Source organism: Diabrotica undecimpunctata, chromosome 2 (genome assembly GCF_040954645.1).
Source record: "Diabrotica undecimpunctata isolate CICGRU chromosome 2, icDiaUnde3, whole genome shotgun sequence".
Lineage (NCBI taxonomy): Eukaryota > Metazoa > Arthropoda > Insecta > Coleoptera > Chrysomelidae > Diabrotica > Diabrotica undecimpunctata.
This window is the reverse complement of record NC_092804.1, coordinates 141524392-141542657: the sequence shown is the minus strand read 5'-3', so window position 1 is coordinate 141542657 and position 18266 is coordinate 141524392. Positions and strand designations below refer to the sequence as shown.

At 31.5% G+C, this 18266-nt stretch overlaps 2 protein-coding genes across 4 annotated transcripts in view; one reads left to right on the top strand and one right to left on the bottom strand.

Moving 5' to 3' along the window:
• The window catches only part of LOC140434959 (protein C3orf33), a 37107-nt gene extending 20773 nt beyond the window's left edge, over nt 1–16334 (bottom strand). The window contains exons 1-2 of the mRNA XM_072523605.1: nt 16101–16334; nt 15988–16047 (exon numbers count right to left, since the gene is read on the bottom strand). Of these exons, the coding sequence (XP_072379706.1) occupies nt 15988–16047; nt 16101–16169 (129 nt within the window). The 5' untranslated portion in view covers nt 16170–16334. The remainder of the gene's footprint in view (nt 1–15987; nt 16048–16100) is intronic.
• Nucleotides 16335–17267: 933 nt separating this feature from the next.
• The window catches only part of LOC140434958 (uncharacterized), a 36608-nt gene continuing 35609 nt past the window's right edge, over nt 17268–18266 (top strand). Inside the window, exons 1-2 of one of the 3 annotated variants that reach the window (XM_072523602.1) lie at nt 17268–17390; nt 17590–17701. In XM_072523602.1, the coding sequence (XP_072379703.1) occupies nt 17596–17701 (106 nt within the window). In that variant the 5' untranslated portion in view covers nt 17268–17390; nt 17590–17595. Of the gene's footprint in view, nt 17460–17589; nt 17702–18266 lie in introns of those variants that run through there. The other 2 variants (XM_072523603.1, XM_072523604.1) reach the window with 2 other exon arrangements.

Genomic DNA, 18266 nt, shown 5'->3' with positions numbered 1-18266 from the left:
TAGAAATGGTATAAAAAGCCTTTTGGAAATTGGAGGTCCCTAAAGTAAAAATATACAAATAAATTTCTAATTTCGTTATCTTCATTATCATTAAATAGACGCACGATATGCGATGAATTCATTTTTTAACAAGAAACCTTATCGAAAGTGGACATGAATAAGTCCCGACAGTAACTTCAAAAACGAGATCGATTATATCTTGTCAACAAACAAATCTACCGTTCAATATGACACGACATAGCGACGATAGATTCGTCTGAGCAAACGGAAGCAACCAATTGGACACGAAAAAGAAAATAAAAAAAGAGACTATAAAGAAGTAAATTAAAACATCAAAAAATATTAAGCAAAATAAATAAGCGCACAAGAAAAATCTAAGAAAGCATTAAAACAAAATAAGAATATGGTATGTTTGGAACCACAGCTAGGAAAAATACAGAATACCAGTATAAACGACAAAGATGGGATAGAAAGGAATGACATAACATAAATTATACATAACACGAAGAATAGGCAAAGTCACCGTCCTCTTGTAGTATATATCAAAGACGTATCCTAAAAATATTGAGGGCATAAATATAGGGCATACATATTGTTAACATGCGTGTAGTTTTAAAATAATTTTGTTACACATTAAGCTCAACCTTGAAGATTCAGCATTTTTATATAAACATTATTGGGCCTAGTAAACGGGTCGATTTGTCATAGACCAATATTTTATTAAATGGTAAACAGACAAGCAATCGAGGTTAATTATTGATAATCATAATTTAGTTTAGCAAGTCGGTAATTGAATTCAAGATGTTCAATTAATACATCTTTCAATAAGTGATTGTAATTGTATATAGTAGTGAATAAATACATAACATAACAATTTAAATTTACCAATCCTCTCCCGAGAGTTAAGATGTAGCTCCGTACAAGAAATATCGCCAATCAATTTTCCCATTAGTATGGTGGCGATAAGATTCGATAAGATATATAATTACCTTTTTGTTTATATAATATATGGCGATCCTGCCAGGATCTCGACAAAAACTAAGTCCATGACAGCGTCAAAAAATATGTCTTCTCGTGCCAGTTTTATTGGAAACTGAATTGCATTGTGGCACACAACAATTGTAAGGCATACTGTAACGTTTTATTAAAAGTGTCCAAACAATTAAAATGTCCTAAATAACGTATTAAAACTTAAATCACTAACAAAATTGCAAAACAACTAGGAAACAAGTACCAAACAATGTAAATAAAATAAGTTTACGTTTTAACACCAAACCCTGACGCTAGCGCCACCTACATGCATGTGATCTATTGATGATGGATATCCAATTGATAGATTTCCATGAAAATTTTGAGTGTTCAAAAATCATTTGTTTGAGCCGATTTGTAGCTGTTTCCAGTAATCAAGGTTTTCGATGGTTGCGAAGTACCAGACTCACATGCAAATATCCGCATTGCCATTGATATAGGCAATGCAAGCAGATATCTTTGTGAACAAATTTTCATGTAATACTAGGTTTACTATCTACAGCAGAAGCCACAATTATAATGCAGTGTTGACCATACGGCGCGCAGCGATGCCGCTTATGTCGGCATAGTGGTAGTTTTGGCGATAGACTGAGAAATCAGAACCGTACGCGGTTCGTTTCAAAATCTTTACTCATTAATTTAACTGAGTTGAGAATAAACAAAAAAAAAACAAATTAATTCTATAAAAAATGCCTGTATACATAAAATATGTAATAGCTCGTAAATACTTAATATATACATATATACAAAAAAAATGCAAGTAGTTTACCCTATACGACACGATAAATATATATATATATATATATATATATATATATATTATTGTGATATTTAAAGTCTTGGTGCGCCAAGCAATAATTAGCTAATTAATTTTTTTTTTTTTGATTAATTAAAATTATCTAGATGATATGATTATGACTCTATCACAATTTTTAATTCTTTTATCTCAGGGTTAAATTCGTGCTTCAATATCTATGCTATTACATGTGAAAGGTAAGGTCCAGAGAATACCGGAATAATAAAAAACACATATGATCTAACACTATATATTGAAATAAAAATAATGAAATAATTCACACTCAAAAGTTTTCAATAAACAAATCTCATATAATGATTCTCAAAAATTTTGTTCTACGTACGTGAACAATCAAAATTAATGGTACAAACAATATTAATTGAAATCTCAAAATCCCGAACTATTCTAACTCTCCTAATCAAAATATTTATATCCTTTCTAAATTAAGTGTAAAAATTGTGTTATCAATAAAAGAAAAAAACTGCAGAAAACAAAAGTATCTCTCTCTGATGATGAGTGGTCCAAATCCTTGTTCCTTGTAGACTATATTATCTCCTCTCAACCGCTCCCTATGTAATCAGCAATCTTACAACAGATTGTTGCAAGTATATCGTCCTTAATGATCTCCTTCAAAAGCAACAATCATTCAAATTATGATAGCCTTTCTCCTCTCGATAAACTGAATCTCTCGTTGGCCCGAGTGAAAAATGACTCTTGGAATATCTTCTCTTTACGATAAACTGAATCTCTCGTTGGCCTGAACAGTGACTCTTGGAATATAAGTAGGAAAATATGACTTACAATATTTTGCTGCTCCAGCTTCTGTCAGATACACTAACTCCACAAAAACTCACTAACATTCAACACTACTGCTTGCTACTTCTCAGGAACCGCCAGAGAACAATCCCTGTTCGTCTTACAGACTTGGAAAACCAACTGACTCTCCTTTCTCTCTCCTCAATCTCGCTAAACTTTTTCCTACATACTTATCCCACCTTTTTCAATCTCCGCCAATCAAAACTCGTCACAATTCCCCCATTTTTTCATTTCGATAACAAACAAATTTTTACCTATAATTATAAATTTCCTAAAACTTATTTACAAATAATATTTTTCTATAATTCTTAAAAACTAACAAAAACCTCTTTCTATAATCCCTTCTATTGTCTTTAATCACTGCATTAATGTATTTTTGAAAAACCCCGTTCAATTGTCTTTGGCTTTCACTTAAACTTATGCGGGTCACTCAAGTATAACAAAGAAATAATTTATGTATAGCTTACATTTTGTTTAGTACAGGAAATCCAAGAATTTAATAACTTTCCTTCTTCGAAATGTTTGTTGTTTGTTGTTTGTTATCCTACTTATCTGAAATATTTTAATGTTTTTGAACTTTGAAATATTTTAATCAACCCAATATTTTTCTCGATTTTACATATCATAACAAATCCCCGCCATTTGATCTGCCAAAAACTCTTTGTTAAATTTTAAAATGACAAAAGTTTTCCAGGATCAAATTATTTCACTATGTTATTAAAATCTATTCATGATATTGATAGATGTCGTGAATGTTAAAAATACCCCGTATATTTCCTGTCTCTATGTGCGCTAATTCATAACTATTTACCCCATTTTCCGTATTGACCCTATATGGACCTTCAAATATCGGCATCAATTTAGCACAAATACCATTTTGTAAATTCGACACCCTCAGTGCCTTCACTAAGACTTTATCTCCTTTCTGGAATTTGATCGGCCTTCTTCTTCGGGTTCTCTCTTGTCTTTGGAGATATTTCTCTCCACTTCGTCTCAATCTTCTTTGAACCAACTCGATCACTTCTTCGTATTGTCTGGGGGCGGTGTCTTCCCACGGTCTTGTAGGCATTGTTCCTTTCATTATATATAAAGGCGTCTCTTTGGTAACCGTATTTGGAGCACAATTCAAATAGGTCTCGATCTCAAACACTTTTCTGTCCCAATGTCGATGATGTTCTTCCGCGGCAATTCGTAGAAATTTTGTGACTTCTTGTATAAAACGCTCCGATGGGTTGCTCTGTGGATGACGGATGCTTATAAATTTTGTATCGATGCCTCTCTCTCTTAATTCCCTTTTAAAACGTTCGTTCCTAAAATATGTCGCATTGTCCAATAAAATATTGTCTGGTCTTCCCACCGTTTCTATAAAATTGTCTATCTTCCTAAGTATTTCAATTCCTTTTGTGGTTCTGCATGCGTACAATTTAACATATTTTGAGAAAAGATCCACCATAACTAATATGTGTTTATTCCTTTGAGTTGTTGGTATCAAATCGCTCAACATAGCAATAGCAACAATATCCAGTTTCTTCCGAGCTACGACGTTTTTTGTGACGTTTTCATTTTTAAAGTTCCTACTTTTACACTTTTGGCATGTCACACAATTTCGAGTCACTTCTTTGGCTATTGTATAGTCCTGTCGACAAATGTAGTTCTCCCTGAACATAAGCCACACCTTTCTACTTCCAATATGTCCGTTGTCACAGTGTAACTTTAAAAAAACTTCTTTTGCCATTTGCTCCGTGATTACATAGAGTTCTTTACCATCGACCCTCTTAAAATATAGGTTATTTTCTTGTTCAGCCCTTTGCTTTTCTCTTTCATTCAATTCTTCCTGATTTTCCCTGATTTTGGCCAAAGAAAATAAGCCAGCTTCTTCTCTCATTATGTTCATGCCTACGTGGAGAGTTTTGTGATCCTCTTTGCGGAATTGTTCATCTCTCGTCAACGCATCAGCCAGAATATTGTCCGTTCCTTTGATATATTTAAATTCAAAATCATATTCTTGGAGTAAAAGAATGCCCCTATGAATTCTATTATTTACCAACCTATTTTTCATTATGTGTATCAACGCTGCATGGTCCGTTTCAATGGTGAATCTTGCCCCAAGTAGGTAAAAACGTAATTTGTTTACACAAAATAACACACTGGCAAACTCTAATTCAGTAACGCTGTATTTTCTCTCATACGTTTTGGTTACACGTGAAACAAAACATATTGGCACCTCTATATCGTCTTGTATCTGTGATAACACCCCTGCAAATTTTTTTATGGAAGCATCGGTCCTGAGAATGAAAGGTTGCTCATATCTTGGGTGGTGCACTCTTACAGCTGTGGAAAACGCTCCTTTTAAATTTGTGAAAGCGATTTCTTGTTCAGTTCCCCATTTCCATCTGACATTTTTCTTAAGTAATGCTATTAGCGGTATTTCTTTTGTACTGAGGTCTGGTATCAGCTTTTTGAAATAGTTTACCATTCCTAAAAATCCCCGCAAAGTTTTTAAATTGGTTGGCCTAGGGTAGTTGTTTATGACTTCGATTCTATCTTCTGCAAGACTAATCCCTTTTGTGTCTAATTTGAATCCTAAATACAATACCTCTTTTTGGAAAAACTGACACTTTTGAATATTTAATTTTAATCCGGCTTGATCAAGTTCTTCGAGAACAGTATGAATATGTCGTAGATGGCTTGTTATATCCGGTGAGAAAATTAATAAATCATCTATGTAATGTACAACAAATTCTCCATGCCTATTTAAAATTGTGTGTAATGCGCGAACCAAAGCAGCGCATGCACTTTGTAGTCCAAATGGTACTACCCTAAATCGGTACACCACTCCGTCGATAGAAAAAGCGGTATAATTTCGACACTTTTCTGCCAAAGGTATTAACCAAAAACTGTGTTTCAAATCGATTTTGGAGAAAATGTGTGATCCTGTGATTCGTCCAAAAATGGCTTCTATGTTCAAAGGCGCTTCGTATTGCGCGATTGTGTGCGAATTAATGTTTCTTGCATCTAAACATAATCGCAAATCACCATTTGATTTTTTTACGCATACTATCGGGTTGATATATGGAGAGTCACATCTTTCGATCACCTTGTCTTTGATCATATTTTCAATTTCCTGTCCGACGCTTTGCCTGTATTTATACGGGATTGGATAAGTTTTCGATTTAAAATTTTCTAAGTTTTGAACTTTAAAAGAATGTTCATAATTTTTAGCCACTCGGCTTTCTTCATTAATAAGATCTCCATAATTTTCTAAAATCTTCTCTATTTCCTTCTCCATGTTTTCTCCACATATTATTTTTCTTTCATCCTCAGTTTGTTCACATGTGTTCACTGTCCGTATTACTTCTTCACAAAATTCTGGATTCTCGTCCATAATTGCCATTTCTTCTCTGTCCTCTTCCGTTATTTCTTCTTCTATTTTTTCTTTATCTTTCATTTCTATCTGGTATTCCGAGCACCATGTTTCGGCTCCTTCCATTTTTCTGCTTATAACTTCCTTTTTTTCCTGCTTTCTTTTCGAACTCTTCTTCTTTTTTTTTATTCTCTTTTCCTCTTCGGATTGATTTTTTTCTTGAGCTTTCGATTTATCCTCTACCGTCATATTGATTTCTTTATGTTTTTCTTGTCCATTTATCCTTTCAGAAAATTTTCTCCTATCTGTTTCCTTTTCTTCTTCTATGTTGTCTGGTTCTGCTCTGATTTCCAGTTGATTTTCCGAAAAATTGATGGTGATATGTTTTTCACTCAATTCATCAATTCCCGCTATCATATCATGATTTAGATCTTCGATCACCACATATTGCATAATATAGAATTGGTCTCCCACTCTGATCCGTACTCCTAAACCTTCGTTTACTGTCGTCAATTTTTTATTATTGGCACCCACTAAAGCAACCCTCGGAATCTTATACACAAATATGTCCATATTTAATTCTTTTACTAGTTTTTTATTGATTAACGAAATTTTCGATCCAGAATCAATCAGAATTTTAATCGCTTTATGTTTTATAAATGCATCTAAAAAAATTAGATTGGAATTAGAATTTTGTTTTTCGTTTCCCGCCAACTGTATAAACTCTCTCGGGTGACAAAATATACCGGAGAGTTTTTTACTTTTGTTTAGTGGATGCCTTATTGAAAATCCTGTCTGGATTCATTGAATACTTCTTCTTCCTCCTTTTCTATTGCCACATGATTCATCTCTCTTCTGTTTTGTCGTTGGAATCTCTGATTATTTCTATCGTCCCTTTGTTCGTTCGTATTCCTATTCGGAGGATTTTGTGCATCTCTATTCCTGTTGTGATTTTCATTTGTTCTATTTTGTGTATCATTCCGGTTATCGTAATTTTGTTGTCTATTGTAATTATTGTAATTTCTCGGCCTATATTCGTTTGTTGATCTGGGATGTCGGTTTCTCTGGTCATAATTTGATGAATACCTTCTTTCCGGTCCATTATATTGGTCATGTTGTCTTCTATTTCTCATTTCTTTTCTTTTCGCTTTTTTTAATTGAAGGAATTGGCACAAACTATCAATATCTTGATAGTTTCTCAAAATCACGTGATCTTCCAACGTTTCCTCAAAATGTCTGCTGATCATTTCTACCAGCTGTTCGGTAGAATATTTGTATTCTAGATATTTTGAATTGTTATATATCTGCAAAGCATATCTTTCTTCAGATATTCCCATTTTTTCGTGATATTTTCCATTCTGTAGCTCTTGGTTGATTTCTCTCTGTTTATTTTTCCCCCAGAAATAGTTGAGAAATTTATTTTCAAAATCTGTCCAATTTTCAAACTCATCTTCCTTGCTTTCATACCATAACGCTGCTCCTTCTTTCAAATGGTTTCTAATTGTTTCTTTGCAATCGTCAAAATATCTAATATGTTGTAATTTGGTTTTCAAATTTTTAACAAACGGTACTGGGTGTGTTTTCCGAATATCCCCGCCAAATTGTATTTTCGCCTCGCTTGTTCCATGGATGACCATTTCCCTTCTTTCCCCGGAATTTTGTTCCTTTTTGATTTCCTCCATTTTTCTTTCTATTTCTCGCATGTCTTCTTGTAACACGTTTTCAAATTTTGTTTCTAATTTTTCTAATTCCTTTTTCTGGACAGTCTTAATATCCTTCATTTTAGTTTCTATTTCTTCTCTCTGCATCTCTAGTTCCTTTCTCTGGCAATTTTGTATCTCCTTCATTGTATTTTGGATATCTTTAATCTCTGTCTCTTGTTTTGCATTCTTTAGGGTTATTTCTTCTATCTGTTGTATCAGTTCTTTCTTTATCCCCTCAACACATCCTTTAATTTCCTGTTCATAGTTTTCCAGACGCTGCTCTATATTCCTGTTATTTTGTTCTATTGCTTGTCTTGTTTCCCGTTGGTTTTCTTCCATTGTTTGTTTTGTTTCTGCCATTGTTTGTTTTGTTTCATCCATTTTTTGTGACTGGAGTTGCATTAGTTGTAATATTTTATCTATTCCTGATAGTTCTTTTCTCTCCTCAACTATTGTCACATTTCCTTCATTATCCGATACTTCTTCCAAAATTGTTTCATCTTCTCTGTTATCCTCCTTCCTTTCCTGCATTTTACTTTGTCTCCTTGTGACAGACATGTTGTTACTTTTTGTTATTGTTTTTGTCCCCGCCAAATGTGAAATTTTACAACACTCTATATGTTTCAGAACACGACAATATTTCTCCCCAAATGTATTAAATTTTCACGACAAATATCAAATATGCAATCAGTAAAATTCAAATAATTCAAAATAAATATCAAATGTACGATTGGTAAAGAAAATCAAATCAAATAATTCAATAGCAGTAAATATCCACTAACTACGATCAATCAATAAATCAAATTTATATTCCCTGGAAAAATTGTCAAAATACTTTCAAATTCAAATTCCCTCAATGTTATATGTTTTTATCTCTGGATCACCTGTACTTATTCCAGATCTCTTTCCCTTCCTTCAAATGTAAAGCTGCGATATTTTCAAGCCCCACGTTTTGGAAGCCAGTTATTGTGATATTTAAAGTCTTGGTGCGCCAAGCAATAATTAGCTAATTAATTTTTTTTTTTTTTGATTAATTAAAATTATCTAGATGATATGATTATGACTCTATCACAATTTTTAATTCTTTTATCTCAGGGTTAAATTCGTGCTTCAATATCTATGCTATTACATGTGAAAGGTAAGGTCCAGAGAATACCGGAATAATAAAAAACACATATGATCTAACACCATATATTGAAATAAAAATAATGAAATAATTCACACTCAAAAGTTTTCAATAAACAAATCTCATATAATGATTCTCAAAAATTTTGTTCTACGTACGTGAACCATCAAAATTAATGGTACAAACAATATTAATTGAAATCTCAAAATCCCGAACTATTCTAACTCTCCTAATCAAAATATTTATATCCTTTCTAAATTAAGTGTAAAAATTGTGTTATCAATAAAAGAAAAAAACTGCAGAAAACAAAAGTATCTCTCTCTGATGATGAGTGGTCCAAATCCTTGTTCCTTGTAGACTATATTATCTCCTCTCAACCGCTCCCTATGTAATCAGCAATCTTACAACAGATTGTTGCAAGTATATCGTCCTTAATGATCTCCTTCAAAAGCAACAATCATTCAAATTATGATAGCCTTTCTCCTCTCGATAAACTGAATCTCTCGTTGGCCCGAGTGAAAAATGACTCTTGGAATATCTTCTCTTTACGATAAACTGAATCTCTCGTTGGCCTGAACAGTGACTCTTGGAATATAAGTAGGAAAATATGACTTACAATATTTTGCTGCTCCAGCTTCTGTCAGATACACTAACTCCACAAAAACTCACTAACATTCAACACTACTGCTTGCTACTTCTCAGGAACCGCCAGAGAACAATCCCTGTTCGTCTTACAGACTTGGAAAACCAACTGACTCTCCTTTCTCTCTCCTCAATCTCGCTAAACTTTTTCCTACATACTTATCCCACCTTTTTCAATCTCCGCCAATCAAAACTCGTCACAATTCCCCCATTTTTTCATTTCGATAACAAACAAATTTTTACCTATAATTATAAATTTCCTAAAACTTATTTACAAATAATATTTTTCTATAATTCTTAAAAACTAACAAAAACCTCTTTCTATAATCCCTTCTATTGTCTTTAATCACTGCATTAATGTATTTTTGAAAAACCCCGTTCAATTGTCTTTGGCTTTCACTTAAACTTATGCGGGTCACTCAAGTATAACAAAGAAATAATTTATGTATAGCTTACATTTTGTTTAGTACAGGAAATCCAAGAATTTAATAACTTTCCTTCTTCGAAATGTTTGTTGTTTATTATCCTACTTATCTGAAATATTTTAATGTTTTTGAACTTTGAAATATTTTAATCAACCCAATATTTTTCTCGATTTTACATATCATAACAATATATATATATATATATATATATATATATATATATATATATATATATATATATATAAGAGTAAGAAAAAAGAAGTACTTGTGACTCGTTTGGAAAAAATATATAAATGTTTTGGATGGGTTGGAGTCAATGAAAGGGGCTATTGGTTAACTATTTATTATCTCGTGCTTTCAATTGTGTTTACAATTATTATCAAGAGCTGCTAAAAAAGACAAAATATCTTACAAAGTTGAAAGAGAAAGAAAACAATTTTTGTTAACTCACCAAATAAAATTAGTTTGGTAAATAAAATTGCTGCTAATATATCTCAAAAATAAATAATACAAAAATGTCTTAATCTAATAAATGCTTCTCTGAAATTTTAGTATAATTTTGAAAACATTTTCTTAACACAAAAAAAATTGAATTTATAAATAAGTTAAAATAGCGTATAATTACAAATAAACATCGCATTTATGCATCGCAGAATAACCGTCAAGATTTTGAAATGAATAACATAGATTTAAAAAAAATGATTAGCATATGTATATTATCTGGTTCACACTCTGCTTCAAGTTGATGTGCATTGGTCAAAGGATAATTTGATGGCATAGATTTATATTTATAATTTATAATAGTGAAGAAACCGCTACATCAGTGTCAAACTTAGTACATTTATTTATGTAAAAGGTGTAGAATGCATCTCTGCACCCCGAATGTTTCGAAAATTTTCACCTTAAAATTTAATTTACATTTACATATGTTCCTTTATTAAAAATTGTACTGTTTTTCCTTGAAAATGAGAAAAATAATCTTTTTGGTTGTAAATTAGTCTTCATTTATATGTTTTTAATCCAATCCAATAAATGAATTGTCAAATTTCTCTTTGTACATTGAGGGGTCGTTAATGGATTAATACTATAAATATAAAGAATAAACTTACCTCAAATTTACTTTAGGTACCTCAAAATTATTTTAAAGTTAATAATAAAGTCTATTTAATAAATATATTCCCAAGAAATAGAACACACTACGCCTATGCACATATAGAATGTGGAACGAATAAACTAAAATATCATATTTCTTTCATTACCATTCTTTCTAAGAACGTAAATATATATAGACCAGCGAAATATACATAAGTTTACCAATGTTTCAAACTATTTAATGAACTAGTCTAACTATACGCTCGTGAATCGCACCAATTTATATTGTTACGGGGGCAAATTTTATGGGACTATCTTACTTTTTCACTTATTTACATGGACGAAGCATACACATAATAAAAATGACCCTGGTAAGAATTTACTGCTGATACATAACATGGTTGCCGTTAGCGTTTAGTTCAATTTGTATATTAGTCACCTTTAATTGAAAATTGTCCGACTATATGTTACCTGCACTGCATTCTAACCGTCGCTTCTACTATAGAAGCTTTCTTAGAAAATCACTTAAAAACTGAAACTTTTTTTGTTCTTCTTGTGTTAAACAAACCACAATTTTCCAATTATACGCTACTCCAAAATTAGGATAAAAATAATATACTAGCCTATGTCAATTAGCAGCTGATCATAATTTATAACCAATAAATATAATTTTATTTTAAATAGCATGGCTTTTATGAATCTGACCTGACCTAGTTTGTGTCATTTTCTGTATTAATATTTTGAAAGTTTTCCAATACCATTTTATTTAAAAGTGTGATATAATATCGTTATTATCTTTTAAAATTAGAAAATTCCTACAAGAGCTACATAAGTTTTTAAATATGCCAAGACCATCAAATATATTACGAATATCCGGACGTCTGATCTTTTAATAGTAAAGGTGTCCAAAATGTTCTGCCATACATTTATTATTTACATTGTGTACAGAGACCTAAAAATTACTTTCGGCCATAGTAGGGGATTAAATGTTGAACATTTTCGTGAATTGTATTGTTGTGGTCGATGTGGATTAACACAATTATAAATCGATCGACTTTTGATGACGAATTCTTGTTTAACGTACTTCTCTGATTTCGGAATTTAATCATTACCTTAGTACTTATTTTTAATCCAAAGCTAATTAACAGTGATACTATAGAATGCTTGGGCATAGTTTTATTCGCGTCAACTTAGCAATGGATGAAAATTTACTGACAAATAGATTGAGACTCCGAACTCGAACGGAACCCTTTTGAAAATGGGTGCCGAAACTTTGAGTTTTAAATTCTCAACGCGCTTCTTCCCGGGAACTTAGTCATTTTCATTTACCTGACCGCGGAAATTTATCCGAACATTTCATTCGCCTCTACAGGGAGGAATTTTTCATTCTTCCTAAATCGTTTTCTAATCTTTTTACACGAAAATACCGTCTTCTCTGTTACCTTTCTTTTCTTAAATCGTGTCGTGACCATTAAGTCAATCCAAAATCTCTTCAAATTAAACATCAAACTAAATCTTCATCCATTCCCGAAATTCTTAGAGTAACTGGTTTTTCGCTTCTCCGAAATTCAATTCATTCCACCCAACGCAACTTGGACACAACAAATTTCCAATTTTCCAAAACCTACAATGACATTTACTCTCACAATATCATCCATTATTATGGGACACTTTTGATCGTCTTTCTCACCAAAACACCCAACACATTTCTGACAACTAAACCCAAACACAGAAACGCAAACTGGGCCAACCTATCTGTCAGCAAAATCCACAGCCCCTTTCAAATCAACAACCTTCTACTGTTGTACACAATTTCTCAGATATTCACATATCCGATTCAGCTACCAAAGCTCTGTCAAAAAGCTTCAATTTTTCTGTCACTTCTCTTTCCATCTTAACTGAGAAAATTATTTGTCAAACTGAAGAAGCTATTTTTCATCTTCCTTCCGACCAAGCCAAGTTGCCAGACAAGATGTCGCCAGAATTCTCCAAACCCCCACCGTCAAATACTAGGCTTTCAGAAAGCCTCGCCATAAAGAACTTTATCCTGACATCGTCATTCTTCCGACCGACCTTCTACCGTTATTCTCAACTCTTCTAATTATTTCGACAAAATGTTCGAACTTCTCAATTCCACAGAATACAAACGCGTCCCAAACGATCCCACCACCTATCTAGAAATAAAGACCAAATCCATCATAAATAAGTCCACTCTACATCCAGACATCAAAAAATCTCTTATACCCAAAGAAAAATCATCCCGAATTCCAAGAATATACGGCCTGTCAAAAATACGTAAGTCCAATGCCCCCTATGACCCAACGTCTGTACATACAACTGCTCCACTCAGAAATTGGCAAAATATCTGCCCTTATCTTTACAACCATTAGCCGAAATGCCTCGTCCTTTGTCAAAAATTGTTTCAATATTTCATTGATCTTCTGAAAAACATTTCTATTTCACCCTCAGATATACTAATTAGTTTTGAAATTGTTTCTTTATTTACCAACATTCCTATTGATGAAACCATTTCCATCTTTGACTTTAAACATCAAATCCCCCAAGACAATATTATTTCTTATAAAACATTGCATTTCTAATACATACTTTTCATTCCAAAATCATTCCTATTGTCAAATCAAAAGTGTCCCAATAAGGTCCCATCTCTCCCGTAATAGCTGATATTTACATTGAACATTTCGAAACAATAGCCCTGTAATCATCAAATCTCGAACCCACCTGCTGGTTACAGTACATTGATGACACCTTTGTCATCTGGTCCCATGGTAAAGACACATTATATCTCTTCCTCTGCCACCTGAATGGAATACATCTCCACCTGAATGGAATACATCTCAGTATTCAATTCACGATGGAAGTTGAGTCTGAAGCGTCTTTGTGATTCCTTGATGTTCTTATTCAGAAACACCCACCTCACAGTTTTTCTTATTCCGTGTACCGGAAACCCACCTATACAAACCATTTCTTAATATTGTTCTGAAGCTAGTTTCTTGTGGCATTTTAAAGTAATTACTATTTAAATGGGAATAAGCCACAATTAAAGGTTAAAGTATGTTTATTGACATTTCAATTTCCACTTCGGAAATCGTCCAGAAACATGTAAACTAAACAAATTTTTTTTTTTGTTACTTGGTGAAAAATTCTTCTAATAATTTAATTTTATCTGACTCATTGATATTGACAATTCAGACATACATTATACATTTTAAAGTAGACGACAATATTGCCAATATTGTCGAGTTGCGATCCTGGGACGACTTTATTTGTAAGATAGTTCACTCGATTACATGAAATCAACTTTAACTTGAGAATATCCGTCAGAAAAAATCATAGCATGTAATTCGTCTTTAAAAAGACAAACACATGCCATGATGACAGTAAAATTCTCCTGTTAGTGATTTCATAGTAAATTATGAGGGAAAAACTAGGAAAAAAAAACCTCATAATACTATCCCCACATGGTAAGATTTGGTCGTACGTTTAGTTTACTTTCAATAAACACCAAATTCTGATTTATTATGTTTATATTTATCTATCTGACGGATAAAAGAATGAATCGAAAACCAATATGAAGAAATAGAAGTAATTCATACATCAATTTTATAGTGAACATGTACCGCTCGCGTAATAAAAAACTGATACAACTTCTATAACCGAAAATCGTGTTTTTTAAGTTGTGTAAGTTGATCTTGTCACATGTGTCATTCTAATTCCTAGGGCAACGTTGCCAGTTCAACCAAAATATTATATAAAACCAGCTAAAAGCAGGGCTGTGCGACAGACCGCAAGTTTTTAGTATACTAAAAACTAAAACAATATCGAACATTCTAGATCAGTCAGTTACATTTATTTAAACATTCATCCTAAAAAATTCTCTTATTAATTTTGTAATTTTCCATCATCTCAATTAAGTAGCCATTGATTCGTGTTTTATTAAAATTTATGAAAATATTTTAATTCAAAAATAATGATAGATAATAAATCTAGACATGACTTTAAATTATTATGTTTAATTTCAAATTCAGAGGTGTGATTGGCTTCTCGTAAAGTGTTGCACAAAACTGTATTGAGTTGTGGGATACTAAAATAAATAAAACACGCTGGAAAAATTAAAAATTTAATTTGAAATTAATACAAAATGAATAACTTTTACAGTGAACAAGTGTGGTTGTTCTCAACCCTCTCTGTGGTTATTAAATTTATTTGATAAAGGTTTTTGTTGTTAATGATAAAAATATCTATCACCTATCTAAAAACTTTATACATTTTTTAACGTTATTTTTTTATTTAGATTTAGTGCAATTCTGTTATCTGTGATGGCAACAACGAATTGATTCATGAACCATTGTGTCCAGTCTGAACACAGGTTTACATTGGGAAAAAAAAGTGTACCAGTTTTATATGACGGGAAGTGTACATAAATGCATAATTGCTGTTAAAATGGAGAATGAAATTTCAACATGGACATTTTAAAGAAGTTATATAGTGGAGAAAACATGCAAATTAGCAAAATAATATGGAGTTAAGCTTGTTACTATACATGATATTAAGAAAAAAAAACAAGATAGTGGAGCACATGAACATGATCAAATCTGGACTAGGAAAGCGTAGAATACTAAAAGTTAGTGACATACCATCCAAATGAACAAGAACTTAGATCAAGTGATGGGACTATCCAAACCATCTTCCCATCATTAAACTGCCAAAAAGTAAAGTCCTTGTATAGAATCATATCATATTATTTCTCAGGATGTGACTTTGCAGAGCTTCAAAAAATTTAAATGAAAGGATGTTGTATTCGCAGAGCAAGGAGCTCTGTTTCAGCTGACTTAATTAACTTCAAATTTTGTACATTCAGGTACTTCTTTAGTTATTAAATTATTTAATTAAAAAATTGTGAATTCAATTTAATGCAGTAAATAATTATATTAAAACTCTGAAAAACCTATTGGTAAAAACTTTAAATTACTTACAGGTCTCACTTTCCTTAAAGCCACTGTCAATCCAAGGAGAGCTACTGAATAGCAAGTAATCTACAAAAATATCTGTCAGATTATCAATATTATTAAATAATTGTTTACAATACCTGTGCCCCCCGGTTATCTTTCTCCATTGCATTTATTAAATCATCAAAAGACTTCGTAACTTTCTCCATTTTACAGAGGAATAATTTATTTCATTAGTAAAGGAAATATGAAACTTTCTTCGGTATGGACCTTAAATAAAATAAACCTGTTTCGATTCAAAAATTTTAAGTATTTTGGCTTCAGTCTCTTATGTATAGTTATGGTTAGGTCATGTATATTTATTTAAATGTCAACTTCCAGCTCTGACAATGTTGCCATATAATATTTTGTTTCACAGTTTCACCAAAAATGTGGTGATGTTTCACGAATTTGGAAAGTAACCAAATAAAAATGTTTATATATCTCTCATAATATATTTAAAAGTTTCATCGTATACTATTAATCATCACCTATATATTAATCACTTTTTTTGTTCTATGGAGTTTAAAATTTTAAATTTTAATTTTTAGACTATCTCTTTTTTATTGTATAAGAAAGAACAGAATAAATAACAATTTATTGCTTTCTTCTTCTGTTAATATTTATCTTAAAATAATGTAAGAAATGCCCTTAAAAAACTATACTAGAATTTAAATTAAAATGAATTTCGGTACTTTAAAAAATGTTATGCAGTTCTTCTATACCATGGCTAAATCTCAAGTGATCCCAAATAGGCAAATAGGAACCATCGATTAACAATAAAAATTATGCATTCATTCTTTTACCAATAAAAAAGAGTTTATGTTTTTCTCCATTGCTCTAATTATTCTTAATTTCTATTATCTGGCCACTTTTCTCTTACCTTATACAGTATGGTATGGTATGGCCTTTCTTGAACTATGCGATCGCTCCATTCGTATTATCATGGATTTATCATCTCTTCATTTATGTTGACTCGGTATTACTAATTAATTATCTTGGTTTAAATTATTAGTTTATTTTTTATTTAGCATACTCGTTAATTACTTTGTATTTTTTATATCTTTTTTGATTTAATTCTTTTCATATACATTTAACTTGTCTTCAATATTGTTTGTTTGATTTTTATTTGAATCTCCTTCAGCGTACTCTTTTTTTGTGTGCCAAAATATTGTGTTTCTAATTCATTTTGTTTATTAGAACATGTAAATTATCATTCATACTTTTATTTCTTTTTTTTTATGAATTCAAGACTACTTAAAAATTTGAGAACTCGCCTAAACGTAATAAGTGACATTTGACTTTGAGCTGTTGACAACACTGAATTATTAGATAGTCGCCATTGTGAACATTAGATCGAAAAATAATCAAAATATTATTCATATTAAAAGGTATGTGCGTATTTAACTAATATATTATCATAGTTCATTGTTGAAGACTATTGTTAACATCTAATTTCAGTAAGTAATTCGTAGTTGTAAACGAAAACATACTACTTCATCTGTTTTTGACGTTTCTGTTCTGATTATTTTAATTAATTTCTCTTTTATATTATTTACCAGATATTCAATCTACTTGATTCATTTTTAGATTGAAATGAACGCCGATCCCCGCAGACCTGAAAAAATACAAAGATATGTTCCAAAAGCTACTAATGGGACTGGCCAAGAAGACCTCACCCCTGATTACATGAATATCTTGGGTAAGGAAATGTCTGTGTCTATTTTTAGTTCCAGACTTAAACCTTTTAAAGTATGAATATGTTGGGTTAGAATTTTAGTGTTTATGTTATGCCCTAATTATTTAAACATATATTTGCTTATCTGTGATTATGAGCAAGTCAAAATATTTTATTTCCATGTACAAGGCAATTAGTTGTTTCACATTGATAATGCATTTCCATGATTTAAGCCATACATATTCTTTGAGAAAGTTTGTACAAAAAGTACTGTATAGGTGTACTAGGGTGTTTTTATATACTGTATAGGTGTACTGTCAAAAAGCAGTTTTAATATACTTTAATATGAGTTACATACATATTAAGAACAATTAACATAATAAAGGCTAAACCCAGGCAATATTTATTATAGATGTTTTTGGATTTTTTTTTTGAAAATAGTATAACACATAGGTTCATTATATAAACGCATCAAAATAAAAAAAATTATCAACATGAATATCATCCAGTGGTATGTTATTAACATGTGAAAATACACAGCAGACACTCTAGATTTAAAAGTTAAAATAACTCAAACTAAATCTAATAT